The sequence below is a fragment of the Oncorhynchus tshawytscha genome, linkage group LG05 (assembly GCF_018296145.1).
Source record: "Oncorhynchus tshawytscha isolate Ot180627B linkage group LG05, Otsh_v2.0, whole genome shotgun sequence".
NCBI classification, from domain to species: domain Eukaryota; kingdom Metazoa; phylum Chordata; class Actinopteri; order Salmoniformes; family Salmonidae; genus Oncorhynchus; species Oncorhynchus tshawytscha.
The window spans coordinates 15770071-15789611 of record NC_056433.1 but is presented as its reverse complement, the minus strand read 5'-3'; the positions used below and the strand labels follow the sequence as shown (position 1 = coordinate 15789611).

General features: G+C 40.1%; 2 protein-coding genes across 3 annotated transcripts in view; one reads left to right on the top strand and one right to left on the bottom strand.

The window, feature by feature from the left end:
• Positions 1-7279, top strand: part of LOC112250005 (5'-3' exoribonuclease 2) — a 44158-nt gene extending 36879 nt beyond the window's left edge. For both annotated transcript variants that reach the window (XM_024419793.2, XM_024419792.2), the window contains 3 exons: positions 1796-1859; positions 4077-4212; positions 6938-7279. In XM_024419793.2, the coding sequence (XP_024275561.1) occupies positions 1796-1859; positions 4077-4212; positions 6938-7000 (263 nt within the window). In that variant the 3' untranslated portion in view covers positions 7001-7279. The remainder of the gene's footprint in view (positions 1-1795; positions 1860-4076; positions 4213-6937) is intronic.
• An 829-nt stretch (positions 7280-8108) lies between these two features.
• Positions 8109-10847, bottom strand: LOC112250006 (homeobox protein Nkx-2.4-like). The gene is made up of 2 exons (XM_024419794.2): positions 9928-10847; positions 8109-9750 (listed from the first exon to the last, which is right to left on the bottom strand). The coding sequence occupies exons 1-2, from the start codon at positions 10292-10294 to the stop codon at positions 9083-9085; spliced, it is 1035 nt and encodes a 344-aa protein (XP_024275562.1). The 5' UTR covers positions 10295-10847; the 3' UTR covers positions 8109-9082.
• Positions 10848-19541: the final 8694 nt, after the last annotated feature.

Genomic DNA, 19541 nt, shown 5'->3' with positions numbered 1-19541 from the left:
CTGGGAGGATCCCATTTGATTGGATGTGTGGTAGACTAGGGAGGGTTGAAACCAAAGTTAACTTCCCCTTTGACTGCACCTCTACCCCCATGTGGTGATGTGTCAACGCGCTGTCTCTGAAACATGCTGTGGGGTTTTGTTGTGCCTATTCAAAATGGCTGCTGTGTAATGACCCACCGGGGAGACACCGCTGGTCGCCATTAGTCTTCTGACGTCCAGTCACATTGTGTTTTTGTCGCACCGTTTAAAAGTTGCAGTTTAACGGTCTTATCCCATGGAATTCTATTTCCAAACGTATAAGTTCTAGACCTATAACTTCACCAACTCTTTTACTATAGTAATGGAAGAACATGTGTATTGAGGGACATGTGAGTTGGTTTGAGCTAGTTGTAATCCCTTGGGTTAATACAGTGACTGTATATTGTACCGGGGGATTTTAGGTGTAATCCTTCATTGTCTTTTGTATCACATGGCCCAGGGCTCTATAGTTTTAGATCATTGTTAATTAAGGAGATTGACAGGTGTGTAATTGTAATGTCCGCCATTGAGTGACTGCCTGCTGGTCATCAGAGTAGGACAGAAGACACAGGCCAGAGTGGGTGGTCCTCAATAAGGTTGTGTTGGTCCAAGAGATTATTAACTGTCAAGATTTACTCATCTACAGATCCAACCTAATCACTTCGTCTGGACAAACAGTTATGCATTGTTGGTATGTTTCGGTTATACATAGAAAAAATAACTGTTTCTCAAGTGGCTGAAAATTATACATCTGAAAACCTTAGTTTGCTCAGTTATGTTGGCTTGTGGTCTACTTTACTCCACCGTAAGTCAGACTGACCAACCAGTCTATCTTCTCTCTTGGTCATCTCAGACCATGTTAAACTCTCTACATGTCATAACATTGAGCACTAGGTATTGTACCACCAGGCCAAACGTGTTTATTTCCCAGGGATCCCATCGCCTCTTATCAAATTTCTTTTAACACCAGCCTCCAATCCAGGTTTGTAAATGACTGGCTTTTCTTTGCTGAAGTTCTTTTCATCACACCCTTCACCCCGCCCCCTCTCCTCCTGTCTCACCCACTCACCAGGCCTGCCCCTATAAACAAACAAGTCCCAGGCTTGCAGCTGGTCATTGCCTTGGCAACAGCGGATCTAGAAGAAGCGGCTCTCAAAGGGGCTCGCTGCGCTAGAACCAGGGGTACTTGAGCCATCCACAATGCTGCCCACTGAATGCTTATTTCATTTTCCTGAAGGAAGGAATGCAAATGAAGCATTTTTTCTCTTTTCCACCCACCTCAAATCTTATTGTGATTTAGTGCTTCAATGGGCTTCATTTTATCTTTGGGATTGTTTTATCTCTTGGATCAGTTTTAAGATTGAAATTTATGGGTTTGATATTGAGGTTAAAGCTGAAATTAATTGGGTTAATTAACTTGTACATTTTGACATGCTGTTGCAGTGTTGTATACCAAATCTGAGTTTCCATATTGATTGGCAAACATTTCGTGCAGGACTTTTAACTTTCACTCAAAGGAATTGTCTTATTATTATTTTTTAAATTAAGTGGTGTCCCATTTTGTCAATCTAACATTTACACTCTACTGAGACAAATCTCATAGCTGATTTTATCTATGCAATATGTGGGTTGGTGGGTGTGTAGAAATTACACTGATGGCAACTCATCAGAACAAAATTCTTAGATAAATAAAGTATTGCTCTTTAAGAGTTGCGCTCGTTATGTTCACTCAGTAGTGTGTTGGCGCCCTTTTTTGAAAGTCTCTTGTCGCCCACAGATTCTAGGCAGCAGGGTCTTCTAGGGACACCTCCCCCATACAACCCTCCGCAGCAATATCCAAGGTGAGTCTACGGCTTTGTCTGCTTTTTATACATAGGCATGTATTTACACGGTATTCCCTCATCCTGGGCCTACTAAGTTCATGACTGATGCAGTAGAATTTTATATAAACTTTATAAACCGATGTAGTACTTAAAGAAAAAATTTTTTTTAAGGGTGCTCGCTGCAGCATATTAAGTTAACCTTGATACAAATTTGTTTTTTTACTACACATGAGGTTTAGTGTAATATGTGGTTAGTACAAACTGTTCCAATGCTTTAGTGGGGGACCACTGAGTCCCACTAAATGTAAAGGTAGATGAAACATCTTGCTTTATTAGTTGAGGCCACTGGTCTTCACCATGGGGGGGCTTAGAGATGAATTAAGAATTTGGGAGCGCTAAACAAATTTCTCTTGAGGAGGTTTGGCCAACTTAATGAGGCATCACTAATACTGCTCTGGCAGTATCATTTCGGCGCCACAGTGTCCGCACAGACCCGTCATTGATTCTTTCTCCAGACCTCTTGAAGGACTAATCAGCTTCTTTGGTTCAACTTTTCAGGCCTTCCAGGTCCATTGTGGCTCTCTGTCACCTTAGGTCACTAGTTATTAGTGGTGAACTGAAAACTGTTTCTATAACTACTTATACCAGCTGGACTGAAATTACATGCATAAGGAACCTGTAGGAGGGATTACGGATTCCAGTGCACGGCTAAGTCTGGCATTGGGGGTGAATGTGACATGGTTCAATAATGAGGGATGGGCCCTTCTAGGACGGTTCCTTCTTCCTTCGACCATTGTAGTGAATAATATGAGACTTAATATGGTGGCTTGGCTTATGGATGGACACATTGCTGAGGCATTAGTCTTGGACTGGTGGTGTGGGCGTCATACACATGCAATGTGGCGTCCGCAATTTAAAGGGATGAGTGCAATTCACGATTCAAGTCACGTGTAAATGTCTGGTTTATTAGATACTTTGGCATACATTTAATATTCTTATATTTTTATTCATGTGAAATGGGTGGCCATTTTTTTCTTCTGAATTAAATCTCCAGGTCGATACTAATTAGCAGGGATGTTGCTAGGTCACCATGGTCAATTGAAAGCTGCATCAATAGAACTGGAAAAGGTTTGGGGGGTTTTTTGCTCCTGATTAGGCGCTTTGACATATTTAGACTGAATAATGGGTAGGACTGGAGCAGGGAGGGCCTAAATTGCCCAGCATGGCTAATGTGTTTGTAGCATTCTATGAGATGCTAACATGCACACAAAACAATTGCGGATAGTCAGATTAATATAATAGTTTGACTTAAACGTTTACATGCTTTGCAATTTCCCTAATATTGCTCACAAGGACACATCTGAAATCAGGCTGCGAGGGGACTATGATAAATGCAAAAAATCGCAAACAATTCGTTTTGTGAAGCATATTCGGACATATGAAGTTTATATGAAAACTAAGTGCATGCTTTCAGTTTTCCGATCTCACTTGACTCATGCATAAGAGGGAAGCTTGCACTACCGGTGATGTCACATGCGCAGATCAAATACACCACCACTAGAACTCCTAATTTGAAAGATTACTCAGAAACCAGGTGTTTTAATTGGCATTTGCTTACTTCGAATATGACCATGCGCAGATTTAAAATAAGCAGATTAAGGTGTTAACATGACTGCCATACTCAACCTGCTGCCATCTATTTTAATATTGAGTTATTACTGTGCATGTAAACGTACTGAAAGGCTAAGGCACATACAGATGTCAGAATTTAGATATGAATCGGCACAATCTACTTATTCGGTTTGCTGGTGAAAGGTTGCTGGTTCGAATCCTGAGCCAACTAGGTGAAAAAGCTGTGCCCTTTAGCAAGGCACTTAACCCTAATTGCTCCTGTAAATCCCTCAGAATAAATGTAAACTGTGCTAATGCCAATTTTAAAAATACATCTAAGAAGAGCAATGTACAATACAGCAAACTATGAAACTATTTTTTGTTGTATTATATTCTGTTATGATGACTTGAACGGTTCATTGGCTAGCTGATTTATTTTCTGGTTTGTCTAATTTACTTTCTGATAACATCTAAATTATTGCAAGTTAGCGGTGATTTCGTTTAGTCATCTTCTATGACATGGCAGTTAAGAGTTGATTTGTGATGTAGACCCTACAGTCCAGAAATGAACAAATTCATTAAAAGTCATTAAAGTCCAAAACAACAATGTTTGTACCCACACAGGCAGCAGTATGGTGGTGGTGGGCATGGCTGGGACCGGTCGACTCAGAGAGGAGGCCACGGAGGGGGGCAGGGCCAGGGCGGCTACCATCAGCAGCGTGGTCAGGACGACCGCAGAGGAGACCGTGGAGGACAACCGGTAACTACATTATTCAGCTGACTTTATTTAGGACATCAATAATGAGGAAGACGTGACCTCAATGTCAATATACCTGTGTTTAGGGCTGGGCGATATGACGATTTATATCTTGTGACGATAGAAAAAAATCTATCGTTTCCGATTATGCTCTATCGTTTATTTCGTTGTGTCGTAAATCACACTCTTTACGGCAATATTTTTTGTCAATTGGACGACACTTTGCGTTCTTCCACACATGTCGTGTGGAAGGACATTTGCACCACAAACAAACATGGAGGATAGTGGACGTGGCACGGAGACAGGGAGCTCGTACCTAAAAGGGGGGTAACTTCGGTCGCATAGACGTGGTTTGGGTATCAAAAGTCTGACACGGACCAGAAAACCAACCTCCGCAAAATATGCCGCAGGCCGGTCCGGACAACAAACTCGAACGCCACTAACATCTTTTTCCACCTACGCAAGAATCATGTGAAACAGTACGGAGTGTCTATGGATGAGACCCAGAAAAGTACAGTCAAGTGCTCAAAACAAACCCCCGACTCAAGACTTTAAGAGGCTTTTGCCCGCGGCACACCATATGGCAAAGAATCACGAAGATGGAAGGAGATAACAGCTGCCGTTACAACTTACATCTGCAAAGACATGGCCCCAATTTACATGGTTGAGAAACGGGGGTTTCATGAGTTGATACTAACACTCGACCCAAGGTACCAAATGCAAATACCTTTTATTTGTTGAGTATAATTCCAAATGTAATAAGAAATAGGCCTTTACATGTGGTAATTTTATATATACTATTTATTCATTGAATTTACAGGAAATGTGTATATCGTGAAATGTATCGTTATCTGGATATGAAATGACCTATTTCGGGATATGAGATTTTGGCCATATCGCCCAATGCCTACCTGTGTTCATTTGATCATGGAATAAAGCCTGCACGAAGTGACTTTTGCCTGTTTGAGTACACTTACTCCTGTTTACCATGAATTAGGCCTTTTGGAACTTTTTCCTGGATAGTAACTATTATTGACGCCAACAATGTCCACCTTACAAGGAGCACGCCTCCAGAGCATTAGGAGCATGCCTCCAGGGCATTAGGAGCACTTACCTATACTATGCACATGTTTGTTTACTGATGTTTGTTTATGGCTTTAAGTCAGAACATTGTTTATGTGGATAGTGATCAGTTATTTTGCATGCGTATGATAGTGGCTTGCGAAAGTATTCACCCCTCCTTGGAATTTTTCCTATTTTATTGCCTTAAAACCTGGAATTAAAATACTTTGTAGAGCCACCTTTTGCAGCAATAACAGCTGCAAGTCTCTTGGGGTATGTCTCTATAAGCTTGGCACATCTAGCCACTGGGATGTTTACCTACTCTTCAAGGCAGAACTGCTCCAGCTCCTTCAAGTTGGATGGGTTCCGCTGGTGTACAGCAATCTTTAGGTCATAACACAGATTCTCAATTGGATTGAGGTCTAGGCTTTGACTAGGCCATTCCAATACATTTAATGTTTCCCGTTAAAACACTCAAGTGTTGCTTTAGCAGTATGCTTAGGGTCATTGTCCTGCTGGAAGGTGAACCTCTGTCCCAGTCTCAAATCTCTGGAAGACAGAAACAGGTTTCCCTCAATAATTTCTCTGTATTTAGTGCCATCGTCATTCTTTCAATTCTGACCAGTTACCCAGTCCCTGTCGGTAGAAAAACATCCCCACAGCATGATGCTGCCACCACCATGCTTCACTGTGGGGATGGCGTTCTCATGATGATGTGTTTGTTTTGTGCCAGACATAGCGTTTTCCTTGATGGCCTAAAGGCTTAATTTTAGTCTCATTTGACCAGAGTGCCTTCCATATGTTTGGGGAGTCTCCCACATGCCTTTTGGCAAACACCAAACGTGTTTGCTTATTTTTTTTTCTTTAAGCGATGGCTTTTTTCTGGCCCACTCTTCTGTAAAGCCCAGCTCTGTGGAGTGTACGACTTAGTGGTCCTATGGACAGATACTCCAATCTCCGCTGTGGAGCTTTGCAGCTCCTTCAGGGTTATCTTTGGTCTCTTTGTTGCCTCTCTGATTAATGCCCTCCTTGCCTGGTCTGTGAGTTTTGGTGGGTGGCCCTCTCTTGGCAGGTTTGTTGTGGTGCCATATTCTTTCCATTTTTTAATAATGGATTTAATGGTGCTCTGTGTGATGTTCAAAGTCTCTGAATGGTTTTTTTATAACCCAACCCCGATCTGTACTTCTCTACAACTTTGTCCCTTACCTGTTTGGAGGTGGACTTTAACAAATTATGTGACTTCTGAAGGTAATTGTTTGCACCAGATATTATTTAGGGGCTTCCTAGTGAAGGGGGTGAATACATATGCACAAACTACTTTTCTTTTTCTGTTTTTTTTTTTTACAATATTTTTTTTTAAACAAGTTATTTTTTTCACTTCACCAATTTGGAAGTATTTTGTGTATGTCCATTAAATTAAATCCAAATAAAAATCAATTTAAATTACAGGTTGTAATGTAACAAAATAGGAAAAATGCCAAGGGGGGTGAATACTTTTGCAAGGCACTGTATATGGCAGGGAGACAGAGGGTAACTACTAATTCAGCCTCTCAAAATATACATTAGAAGAAGACTAGTATGAAGCAAACTGTTGAAATGGCTGACCTCTTTGATCTTCATACTCAAATTTCTGACTGATTTGGCCCTTGTTTTCTGTGTTTTACAGGGATACCACTCTGGACGGAATTACCACTTGCCACCCCCAGAAGGAAAATACAATTGGAGTTAAATTCAGACCTAGTAGTGCTGAACGCGATTTTAATTTTTTTATTTTTTCGCAATACACGTCTTTTTCAGGCTGTTGACTTGTAAGATGTTTTTGTTTTTAATTCTACCTAAAATGTTCTTTTATGTAATGCATTTTTAAGAATACCTGTAAAACTTGTGAAATACAAGTCAGTCAAGACAATTGTCATTGTCAGTTTATTTGGAAAGATTAGCTCCATATTTCAGTGTACAAGTTACTCTATTTACTGAAATAAAACCAAATTCAACTTTTTGCATCACATCTTTGGTTTTTAGAATCACATTTCTGCTGATTTCTGTCAACCTCTAGCTTTTTTTTGTCAAGCATTCGTAGAAAAAATCATTCTAATTTGTTTGTAAACTTAAAATACCTAAATCATTAAGGAGTTAAACACTGTAGATAATGGGTTTATTTAGGTTTTTTATCAACTTAATTCTTTAGTCATTCATTTAGATCGGCGAACTCGACGGCAGTTGCATCAGGCCTTTGTTTTTGAGGCGAAATAATGTCATTAACAAATAGCATCCTATTTTATATCCTGTCGTGTTTCATTAAATCGTCACGGTCCATTTTCATAGGTAGATGAATGGCTGAATGGTATTTTAGCGGGCAGGTAGCACAATGTACTTTTTCGGCTTGCTGGCGTCTTGGGTGCTGAAGCTGGGATCATGCAGTACAGGGCAGCATGTAGTCTAGTGGTTAGAGCATTGGGCCAGTAACCGAAAAGGTCGCTTGTTTGAATCCCCAAGCTAACAAGGTGAAAAAATCTGTTATTAGCCGTTGAGCAAGGCACTTAATCCTAATCACTCCTGGGTCGCCGTTGATAATGGCAAACCCTGGCCTTCACCCCACTGTGAAGATGTCTCAGGGGGAGTTCGGATATGCAATTCACACATGCAATAATATACACTTGTACATGTGTGAAATAGGACAAATTTAAGCACCCACCAAAATTATTATAATAATTTGTCTCAATTATGTGCCCATTCCTTTATTTAATTTGGGTCATATAATCAACTAGGCTAATTTAGCCTCACATTAATTAGCATTTTTGCTAGCCTGTATTTCAAAGTCACAAAGAACCCAGGAATAACAAAAAAAAGAATATTTATTGGAAATGACAATCTGAAACAATTGAGTGTAGTTACAGTTGCTTGGAAATTCTAACCTTTCATCACCTGATAATATACCTTTTTCGCCCAAACAGTAGCCTAACAGGTCCAATTTAATCTCCTGCAAGTAGTCTTGCGTTTTAGGACTTTATCATGCTGTATAGACTAGGTGCTTAAATGTTTATCTCCACTTAACCATGATGGCTTGTCATGGCAGAAAATATTGGAATTTACATTTATTGAATCTGTTTTCTTTCAATAATTGTGTGGTGGTAATAAGAAATAAACAACACAAATTGTAACATTGCTATAATGTAAAGTACAATATCATTTGAATAATTAAATTACATTAGATCTGTTTGAAATCATTGGGCTATACCTGTGAAATTCGATGCATTCCAGTCAATGTGCCTCATAATTATTCTATCAACATAAATAAGCAGTAATGCTTACATGCTAAGCGATATATTGTTAAAGTTTAACAGGAATGTGATTTGTATATATTTACGCTATGCAGCAGCAATCACATTTTGTAATTTACCAAAACAATTTTTAAACAAATATTTCGTTTAAAAACAAAAATCATAGTCACATGAAATATTTTTGTTAGCTATATACAGTTAAGGTTCATTCATCGAAATATTACAATACTTCGGACTGATACCCTCGTGTCCTTAAAGAATTGAATCGCAACAAATAACTCCACTCCCTTTTACACCCGAATAATACCGTTACGGAGTGCTTGGGAGTCTCATTTTTATCAAATACTCTTGATCAAAAGTATACACACACGGCCGACTTTTAATTGATAATAGGTGCACCATGCACCTCTAAAATGTCAAGAAATTCTGGTGCTTCTGTTGTCCTCAATGTCATCAACGACCAATGTCTTTCCGGCTTAAAATCCACTTGACGTTATTGTCTCCCGAATTCAAATGTACATTTCTTCCTTCTACCAAGTTCTGCCATAAAGCAGGTTTGAACTGACCATGTTATTGGTGTACTCGAGGAGAGCCGCTTCTGTCTGAGCCATGTTAATCTGGCTGTGTAAAATAGGGGGACTGGGGGACATTTCCTCCAGTTCTTCAGCAGTGGATAATGGATGATGCACCAGCTGATTCTGATGGTGATTGACCACCGCACTGCCCGAAGCTGTCATCGCTCCACTAGAGACGTTCTGCTGCTGCACCTGCTGATGCCCAGACGTCGGTGTGCTGGATCCGTTCTGACTGGGCTTGCCATCCTTCACGAGAACCGGGACTGCAACACGCCTAGGTGACTGCTGTGGGCACACATTGCCATTCTCCTGTTGAATCTGCAGTGTGGCTTTGTCCTTCGCCTGGCGTTTCATTTTGTACCGGTGGTTCTGGAACCAAATCTTGACCTGTGTCGGTGACAGGTGGATCATGCTCGCTAGGTGTTCCCTCTCGGGTGCTGACAGGTATTTCTGCTGCTTAAACCGCCTCTCCAGCTCGTACACCTGGGCCTGTGAGAAGAGCACCCTTCGTTTTCTCCTGGGCGCTGAGTGTAGGGTCACCATGGACTTGGTGGCGTCCATCCCAGCAAGCGTTCCCATCCCGGTCATGTTCATCCCATTGGAAGCCCCCATGAATCTAGAAACTGTAATAGCGCACAGATATAGGCTGTTAAATAAATTCATATTAGATGCAGTCTAAATTAGGTGCTGTGCATCATGCACCATTACAATGTAGTTTCCATTAATTTGTATTGTTATTGAAAACGAATTGTCTTTGGCATTTATTTGAAAAGAAACAAGGCTGAGCTTTTTCAACTTACTTGTTGGATAGCGGGGTTCGGGGTTTGCGCTATACCATGCAGTTGCTGCTGCGCCGTTCCTCATGGTGTCTTGGTACGACGGGAGGTCTCCCATATTACCGATGCTGCCGTTGCAGTATCCACCCATGGCGCTGGAAAATTGGGAGACGCTGTGTGGCATGTGATAAGCGCTCGCCACCCCGGTGTTATGGCCCATGGAGTGTTGCTGCAGTCCCGGTTGAGACACCGAAGTCTGTCGATATGCTCCCAGCGGAGACGCGAGGCTCCCTGTACAGTCCATTCCTCCAAACTTTCTGTAGGTCTCCTCGATCGGGCTTAAAATATCTGTCACTGAGAAAGGAGTTGAGTGCTTTGGGCTCAAGGACATGGTTTAGCCCGCAGGTGAATATGGCTGAACGCGGAACAAGCCCGACTGTGGTGCTGTTGTCCCCTCACTGCTCACAGGACACCTACGTAATAGAGTACTTGTGGGTCCGTCTGAGATATCCAATTGATAGCCTTGGAGAAGGAGGGGAGCCTTGGACGCTCTTATCTTGTGTTTACTCTAGCCAGGCGCCAGGTTTACGACAAACACAAGGGGCGGAGCAACGAGCCAAACGATCCAACAATGGCCATTGACATTTTACCGGGGTAATTGAGGAAAATGCTACTTTTTAGTTCAGATCAGCAAGATGCCGTCTAGATGGTTTGAACTTTACACGTCAACTTAACAAATACCTCGATATGGACTTGATTTGAAACGTATTTTAAAAGTTTATTTGGTCTCAAGCTATAGTGTTGTTGAAGTTAGGTAAAACTGTTGCCATAGCCTAATGAAATGGCAACCTTTTTATTAACTCGAGAGCTCTTGGAGCAGACACGAGACGGAGAATCGGGCACAAAAATGAAGACACTTTAGTTCATCATCCAACCTGCCACGTTCTGATCATTTAGCATTTTTATGTGTGTGATTTCTCATGTTGACAAATTAGACCATATCGTTTTTATGAGCTGTTATGTATTTTTGCTTATTCTTTACTACATTTCATTCAGACAATACAGTGGATTAATACGTTTAAATATGTAGATGTGAAGAAATAAAAACACCCTACCTATGTTTTCCTGTGACATTGTGTTCACTGCGGTTAACGAGTCACTCATTGGAAGACGGACGAATTCCACTTGTTGACTTGTATTCCAGTCATCCTTGTACTTTTATATTTTGCAATTAGCCTGCATTTAATTTTGGACAGCTCACGGATAGAATTTATAGCACAATATCCTCATAGAACGCAAAAAATGCCAGCGATTCAATGCCAATCCAGTCTTGATGTGAGCAAGATTCATCTAAGACAATTAAATGCGTATTAAGGCCTTATATTTTCTAAAACAAAAATGATGGATCACCAGTAGCATGCTAATGTTGTTAATAACTCATTGTCATTTAGACTTTGATCTATAATGGTAATTTTATCTCAGGTAGACGATTTCGAGTTCACCTGCTTTAACTCATCGAATGCTTCAGAGGTAGGCTATGCGAGTAAGGCTAATCTGAACATTTGAAAAGGGTCAAATGTAATGGTGATTTTGTGACTTTCAAGTCACTCACTAAAACTGCCTAATTCTTTTTTTTTACCAGGAATGTCTTTGGTGCAGGCTATTGACTTAATAACAGGTTAATTTAGTTCAGTTAAATACAACGTCTGTTATCTTCGCCTAATGTTCTCTTTTGTCAATCTTTATAAAAGTGAAGTAAAACTTCATAGATCATTTCTAAATTCTGTGCACATAGCGGTGAAGTCCCTGTAGCAGAAAGAGATTGCAAGGCCGTAGACTGGTTAAGTGCTGAAGAACAGTCACGTTTGCTAGATACTGACTGGCCTATTGAAACATTCTCTTGTTTACTCTTTACTCATGGTTTCAGTTTTGTTAATTTTCCAATTAAAAAATACGTTTTTTAATGTCCTCTTCTCTGTCTTGTCGAATGCAGACCTATTCTGTATAGCATATTGTTCTATTCTTGTTCCCTTGTTTGGCTATAAGCCCAGAGTATTTAATTTCGATAACATTGTTCCTAATTTTGCTCAGGCCTGCGTCAAGGTTTGCCTCGCACAATTGTAGCATACATTTCATTAAAATGTACAGATTGGATAAATTCTTCTACTTTTCATGTGTAGGCCATGCACCCGTTGTATCATAGTTAATAATAAACCAATTGTGCTGTGATGGCTACCAGAAGTAGCCTTATTACCGCAGATACTCATCACCGTGCAGTGTGTTTCTGTATGCAAATAACCAAACCTCTCAACCTCGTGGACCTTTCAGGCAGAGGGTATGGCTAGGGACCACCGCACTACTAATTTTGCTCACTACTTTCATTCCAACGTACGCGCTCCTATTATCATGGCTACATAGACAACGAAAAAAACGAATGACTTCGGTATTTACATTAAAACGTGCATTGATAGCTATCAATACATATGCCTGTTCACACAATATTATTCGAATAGACTATCGCATGTGCTGGCTTACAGCAGGTGAAAAATGATATTTTCAGCTCGGGTCCATTGCATTGCAGGTAAATTGTTTTTGTCTTAATCATGTTTCTATTGACTGGTAACTTTTTTATCATGAATACCTGATTAATATGAATGAAGCCGGTCAAATTAGACTGCAATTATTATGATAGATTGGTGTTCCGTAACCTAATCGTTTGTGTAGCAATTATTAATAGACACCGATAGAACATTGAGCTGATTATGGTGTAGCAAATTGGCTATATTATTGACATAATGTAATAGCGTCCTATGAAGCAAAACGCTTAAACCCAAAATAGGTCAAAATTGTATAGGAAAGGTATTATTACATAATCGTTTACAACAATATAGCCCATAGACTACCTATGGCCGATATAGGCCTATTACTTTCCTAGACATTTCAAATGATTAAACAATCCAAAAACTGTTTTAGGTAATTGTGTAAATACTAGTTATAGGCCAAAACAGTCAACTCAATTTCACTTTTGATTAGATGCAGCGACACTGGATGTAAATAGTCTGTTTCATCATAACTAATATAGCACAAAATACCACAGACATTTTGATTGGGAAAGAAAGTAAGAGACACTCTAGCACTAAGCAGAACAATGCCCCCCCCCCAAAAAAGAGAATCATAGGCCTTTATTTTTTTACATAATTTCTGCTTCCCGACAATGACAGATTATTTTGGGGTGACAGAAATGGACCAAATTGCGAATTATTGTGAATTCTAAATGATATTTGAATTGTGTTCAAATATTGTTATGCTATATATTACCTCTATATAATAATTGTGCATCACCTATCCCCCATAAAAGTACACCCTACACATTTATGGGGTTATACATGCATATCAAATATTTTAGGATCATAAACAAAAAACGCATGCAATTCGTTTGAGGTTATATTTGAAAATACCCCTATGTCTTGCAGTAGAGGGATGGCATATTTGCCATCAATGGGGCACTTGATGCATTTCGGCATCACTGGCTCAATAACATGAGAGATTTGGAGAGGTCAGTAAAGGGTTTGTGCGCTTAGAGTGAAGGCCGGGTCCTGAACCGTTCCTGCTAATACACCGGAGATGTAAGTGAAGCAAATGAGCTTGTGCGGAGTCCGTGCTTGTTAGCTAACCCAATTCAACTAAACGAAAAGCTATGATCTCAACTTTCATGTCACGTCGAGGTCAACAAGAAATAAACAAGATGGATATAAATGATTTACCGAAGTATATTTTGTAACCTACACGGTTCGACGGTTTCAGAATGTTGCTGGACAGTTGGCGCCTATTCGTTTTCCTGCAGAAGAGACATTTACAGAAATGGAAGTCCTGTTTGCAGGACAAAGGGCAGCTATATTAAGTTATACAGCTGTGCTACAAACTACTAATCTTATCGAATCGTGTTGGGACGTCATTCCTTGTGCACGAGACGAACCTGTACGTCTGCTCTCTTTGTTTAGTCAATCCCTTATGAACGATTAGTTCATTTGAATTACACCAAACCCCCTGGGTATTTGCTCAACGGAGGGCCTAGGGCAATGTTTGCCGACTACACTGTCTGACAATTTTGTAAATAATGACAATATGTTTCACAAGAGGAGAGGTCAGATTTAAATATTAGGTTCCACTGCATGCACATGGTGGCTTCTCTTGTAGGTAGGTAGTCTATGCCCTATAAAAATTGCTTTTGGGGGCATGCACGAGCAAAATCTCGTTGGTGGTCTAAAGAGCATAGTAGCCTAAATGCATAAATCAACAATTGGAAAAGGAATTGACTTGATACAGTCGTGAAATTAGTCAAGTCTACTGAACTAATCTTAATTTTGACATTCAGGAGAAATATCATGGCACGATGAGATGTCAGGCCTAGTCATTTATGCTTTGCAATCAAATGTAACCTGACCTGTCGCCAAAGACCACCTCTTTACCTGAGAAAACAAGTTAGAATTACTTACAGCAGTGCACCAAAATCACAAGAAGATAGACCTATAATTGATATTCAATTTAGTTATGTATAATAGAGTATTGTTTTAACATGATAACAGGCTATTTAATAAGATACCACACAAATATTTTGTAATATGTTTTATTGATTTAATGGAAGCACTTGGGTATCGTGTAAAAGATCATTTTAAGAAAAAGTTGTATTCTAGACATAATCGATTACTATGTGCTATCCGGAAATTCAAGCGGCATCTAAATGTAGCATATACGTACTACTTTAAAGCGAATTTAAAGCGAAATATGGACATATTAGTATAAGTATAATAGCAGCTTATTCTCAAGCTTTCTGCTCATGGAGGGCTTTAATTTATTGCTTTACTGTATTTTGATTTTCCCAATGTGTATTTTATGGATTGACCCTTTTATTAACTGCGGATTGTTTTGGCAGATTAGTGCACCAAACTGTTACATTTTTCGCATGCAGTCGTCTAGGTACGTGCGTCTGCATTGTACACATTTCCAAGTGATAAAAGTGTGAGCCTACTCAAGACCCTGTCATCTGCTCCAGTATTCTTTGTCTTTCAATTCATGTTTCTTAGGGAAGGAAATGCTAATACGTTGGGGACTGTGGCTTTAGCTTTGGACACTGCAGTAGGATATATTGTTCAAGTGTGGACAACTGTATTGATTAAAGTGCAATCAAAGGATATCAGCAGCCGATATCAAATAAATTATCGTATATAATAATTTAGAATTGAATGGTGTTTCTGTAGGCTAGTAGTAGCAGGAATAGAAATTGATACACCTACACCAAGAAATACGTGCATTATTGACACATCTGAAACTTTCAGGTTCTATTTTTATAGCGCATTTTATAGCAAATTAAGCAAAATAATCAATTTCGAAGCGAAATTGGTCAAATGCCATAGTAAGCTGTTAGACTAGTAGACATACCAATGATGAGGATAATAATGATTATAGGCCTATAGCCTAGTATACCCCTATACTGTATGTAGCTAGCCTATCTCAAGGTCATCTTTCTAAGGTGTTTCTATGACACACCTAACAATATCAGGTCCAATCATCTCAAGGGCACACACATCAATTTTATGGTATTCTATTGGCAGGCTAGCATGGTAACTCCAAAAGGAGATAAAGATCTATTTCCAGTTCCATGGTATTTCTACATGTATGGTGTCCCGAATTTGGGGAGCAATATATCACAGCACAACAGCTCTTTTTATAGCCTATGTTTAGTCTTTTTTTACATCATGAGGCAAAGCATCAAGACTGATATGATAGGGAATGGGGACTTTACATCATTTCCATATCACCTTCTTCAATGTCTTTATTGAGCCATTGAATGGCTTAAATTATTATTTATATGAATGTAAATGTTTATATATGTATATATAACCATGTCCTATTGTGATTCTGTCCCCTATTGCTAAAATTAATTGTGAGATATAGTCATGAAATATTTGTTATCAATTATTGGCATGAAAACATCCGTACAAAACAAAGATCCAAGGAATATGAATCTGCTGTCTATAATTAAAGGGTCACTTGAAAATAGATGAATATGCAAAGACATCCACCAAGAACAAGGAAGATGTTATATTCTGTGAAGAAGACTACTTCGCTGGACATGCCTGATCCTTGGCCTGGTGTATTGTGCATGCACTTGAAATTAACTGTGATGGTTCCTTTGATGTGAGCCATTGTATCATGCTAGCCAATTTAGTTTGCAGATGCCATGTGTAATATGACGGCCGTTCACTTCAGCCTCACACAGCTGGGCAATAGCATACTGTGTAAGGAGCATTACAGGAATAGATTGTAAGATTGACTACTGTTCTATTGTAATGAAATGTAGGCTATACCCATTGATTCTTGAAGAATGTACTTTATGGCCTTAGTACAATATGCTGAGGATGTGAAAAAGTTCTGCTATTTTGTATATGACTGTGTAATGTGATAGACATTATCACTATTTCAATCAGGTTATTCACGTGTAATATGATTTTATGCTACTGTCTAGTACACCGTAATGAAAAGCACAGCCACAAAGAGCCCAACAGCGAGTATAAAGATAAGTGGCACTTTGCAGTTTAGGTATCGCAATTAAATTGATTTTCTCCCGCCTATTCTTTGCAGCGCACGTCACAATTCATTTAGCAAACCACATAAACACTCAGGAGAGTGATTGCATTTTCATCGAAATCACCCACATCTCTGTCCCAGCTAACTGAAGAAGATTGCCCTCTGCGGATCAGGAAAAATGCAATATTTGAAACGACGTATTGATGTTGGGATATTACAAGACTAATCATGTTGTGTTCTCTTTTGTGTTAAGGAGAACACTACACAGTCATTATGATGTGAAAAAAGAGTTAACGTGGATTTACACCCATCTGGCAGAACATCACCCACAGTTTATCCCTCGTGTTAGAGAATGATCATGAACACTCCCGATGTAAGCTTTAGTGATTTTGTGTCGGTCTTATACGGGGGAGTGGTCTCCTGACATGCACCCTTGCTGAATAAACTCTGACTTCTATTTTGTTAATTGCATCCGGAGATCTTCTCGTCAGGGCCATTCTCTGTGTTATCCCTACCTACCTTGTGTGACTCCCCACGTAATACCATTAGAGTTTCTAGAAATAAAGCTGTAGGAAAAATATAATTTCTTACTTCCATTTTGTCCAGGTTTTTGAGGTTAACTTCCTCGCGCTAAACTAACCTTTCATGAACCTTGACAGAAGGTGGGAGAGCCGCATGCCACGTATACACAGGGAATGTAGTTCAAAATTCTGATTTTGACAAGAACACCTTGAATTGAAGATGCTGTTTTGTGAAACCCTCTATTCTCACAACCCTGGTTCATGTCTGTATGCAGTATGACATAGGCCTACTATGTTTGCTAGAAAGATCTCGATTTACCCTCCCTTTTTTCCATTTCCCATTTTTCAATTTCTACCTATTACTCTGTCTCTGTCCCTCATTCTCTCTCTTCTCCATTTAATCCCCTGCTCTTGTGAAGAGCAATGGGACAAGCAGCTGTGTTCCGGGGCTCTTGGAAAGGCAGCCACTCAAGCCACTCACAGGAGGGATCCAGACCACCTGGCTCCTGCCCTGGCCAGCCCAGCAACCAACTCCCAGCCAGAGGAAGAGGGGGGAGGGGGAGGGTAATCGTTGACCTCTTACCCACTAATCTATGGACAAAATACATTTAGAAGATGCTCTTATCCACAGTGACTGACAGTTAGTGCATTCACCTTAAGATAGCTAGGTGAAACAACCACATATCACCGTCATAGTAAGTACATTTTTCCTCAATAAAGCTGTTATCAGTAAAGTCAGTGCAAAAAGAAAAGAGAAGTGCTTATTTGGGATACTATTTTGAGTGATAGGGTTTCAAACATTTTATAGGAATTGTTCAGTTAGTGATTTAAATAGTTCACCTTACATGCAAGTTACAGCACTGACATCTTTATGATGAACAAGAGGCGAAAATTCTCCTACATCGCCACCTAGGTATATTCAGTCCAAAATAAAAGCCTGGGGCTGTTGTGTTTTTTAAAATTTACTGAAACTTTTATTTAACTAGGTAAATCAGTTAAGAACACATTCTTATTTACAATGACAGCCTAACCCGGAAGACGCTGTGCCAATTGTGCACAACCCTATGGGACTCCCAATCACAGCCGGATGTGAGGCAGCCTGGATTTGAACCAGGGACTGCAGTGATGCTTCTTGCACTGAGATGCAGTGCCTTAGACCGCTGCATCACTCAGTAGCCCCTGAGTGTTGTGTCGTGTTGTGTTTTGTTGTGTCGTGTTTTGTTGTGAGACATGCGTTCTATCCAGGTTACATCCCAAATGGTACCCTATTCCCTATTTAGTGTGCTCGACTTTTGACCAGGGCCAATAGGGCTCTTGTCAAAAGTAGTGCACTATGTAGGGAATAGGGTGCCATTCGGGACATGTCCGTTTGCCTGTATAGACTGTGGCGTCGGTCAGATTCCTCGTGAAGAGCTCTTGAGAGGGAGTGGACGACCAGCAGCCAGGCAGCCAGGCAAGGCCACGCTTAGACGAGTAGACAAGATTTCCAGAGTGCCACTGTGCCATGGGATTAACATCTGTGCCACTGGCTGCAGGGAATGAAACTCTTGTACGGCCCAAATGGCACCTTATTCCCTATATAGTGCACTACTTTTGACAAGGGGCCATAGGGCTCTGGTCAAAAGTAGTGCTTGGTCAAAAGTAGTGCACTAATGTAGGGAATAGGGTGCCATTTGGGATGCACACCATGTGCTGCTCCAGGCTCACAGAGCATGTCTGTCTGTGGGTATGAAAGAGGTGGAGAGTGCACTGAGGAAACAAGGGATACTAGCCATTGTCCAGGGGAGGATGGATGACGGTTCACAATGCTCCTTCCTGAGGATCTGAGGTTGAAGGAGGCTACTGGAGTCTGCAGGCAGCATTCTTTTACTGGGATACAATGGTCCTTCAGCTCAGGGTTGTCAAATCAACCATTGTATATCACTGTATAACAATTCTATAGGATAAGGCAGCACTATTATCCTTATGAGGAAAGTCATTATCTAGCGTATATGTTATTTATTCTTCCTGCGAACGATGAGCATAACCCAAAGGACATAGTATGGTTTCAGTGTGGTCATCATTCCGGATCATATATCAGAGGTATGGTAGGTGTTTCACTTCTTCACCGAAGGTTACTTCTTCATCCCCCCACTGTGTAGGGGGAAAAAATGAACACAAAAACATGCGCTTTGTCTTTGATAAAGAAGGGTAAACCACACTTGAAATGGTTATGGTTTAAATCAATAAGTAAAGAATGCTGAATATGTGGAAGAGTTACAGTCAGGACTGGAGTTCCTACAGATGTAGGATCTTAAATTGAGACAGTTTGCTACAGCAGGAAAATAATCCTGAATCGGCAGGAAATGGGAATTATTATGTGGATTATAATTAATGGAATTAGTTTTGTAGGGGTTGATACATTTTTCGTGAGGGCAAATCAAGTCTGAAATGACAAAGTCTTTAAAAGTATTTTTAAACCTTGAATACACTACAAGTTCTCAGCAACAGAAGACAGATTAAATTAATATCCTACATCTGTATTTTTGT

Bases quoted from the DNA above. Each gene is read 5' to 3' on its own strand.
- LOC112250006 (XM_024419794.2), bottom strand. From the start codon at position 10,294: ATGTCCTTGAGCCCAAAGCACTCAACTCCTTTCTCAGTGACAGATATT. The intron at 9,751-9,927 runs GTAAGTTGAAAA...GCGCTATTACAG, and splicing joins CGAACCCCGCTATCCAACAA to TTTCTAGATTCATGGGGGCT.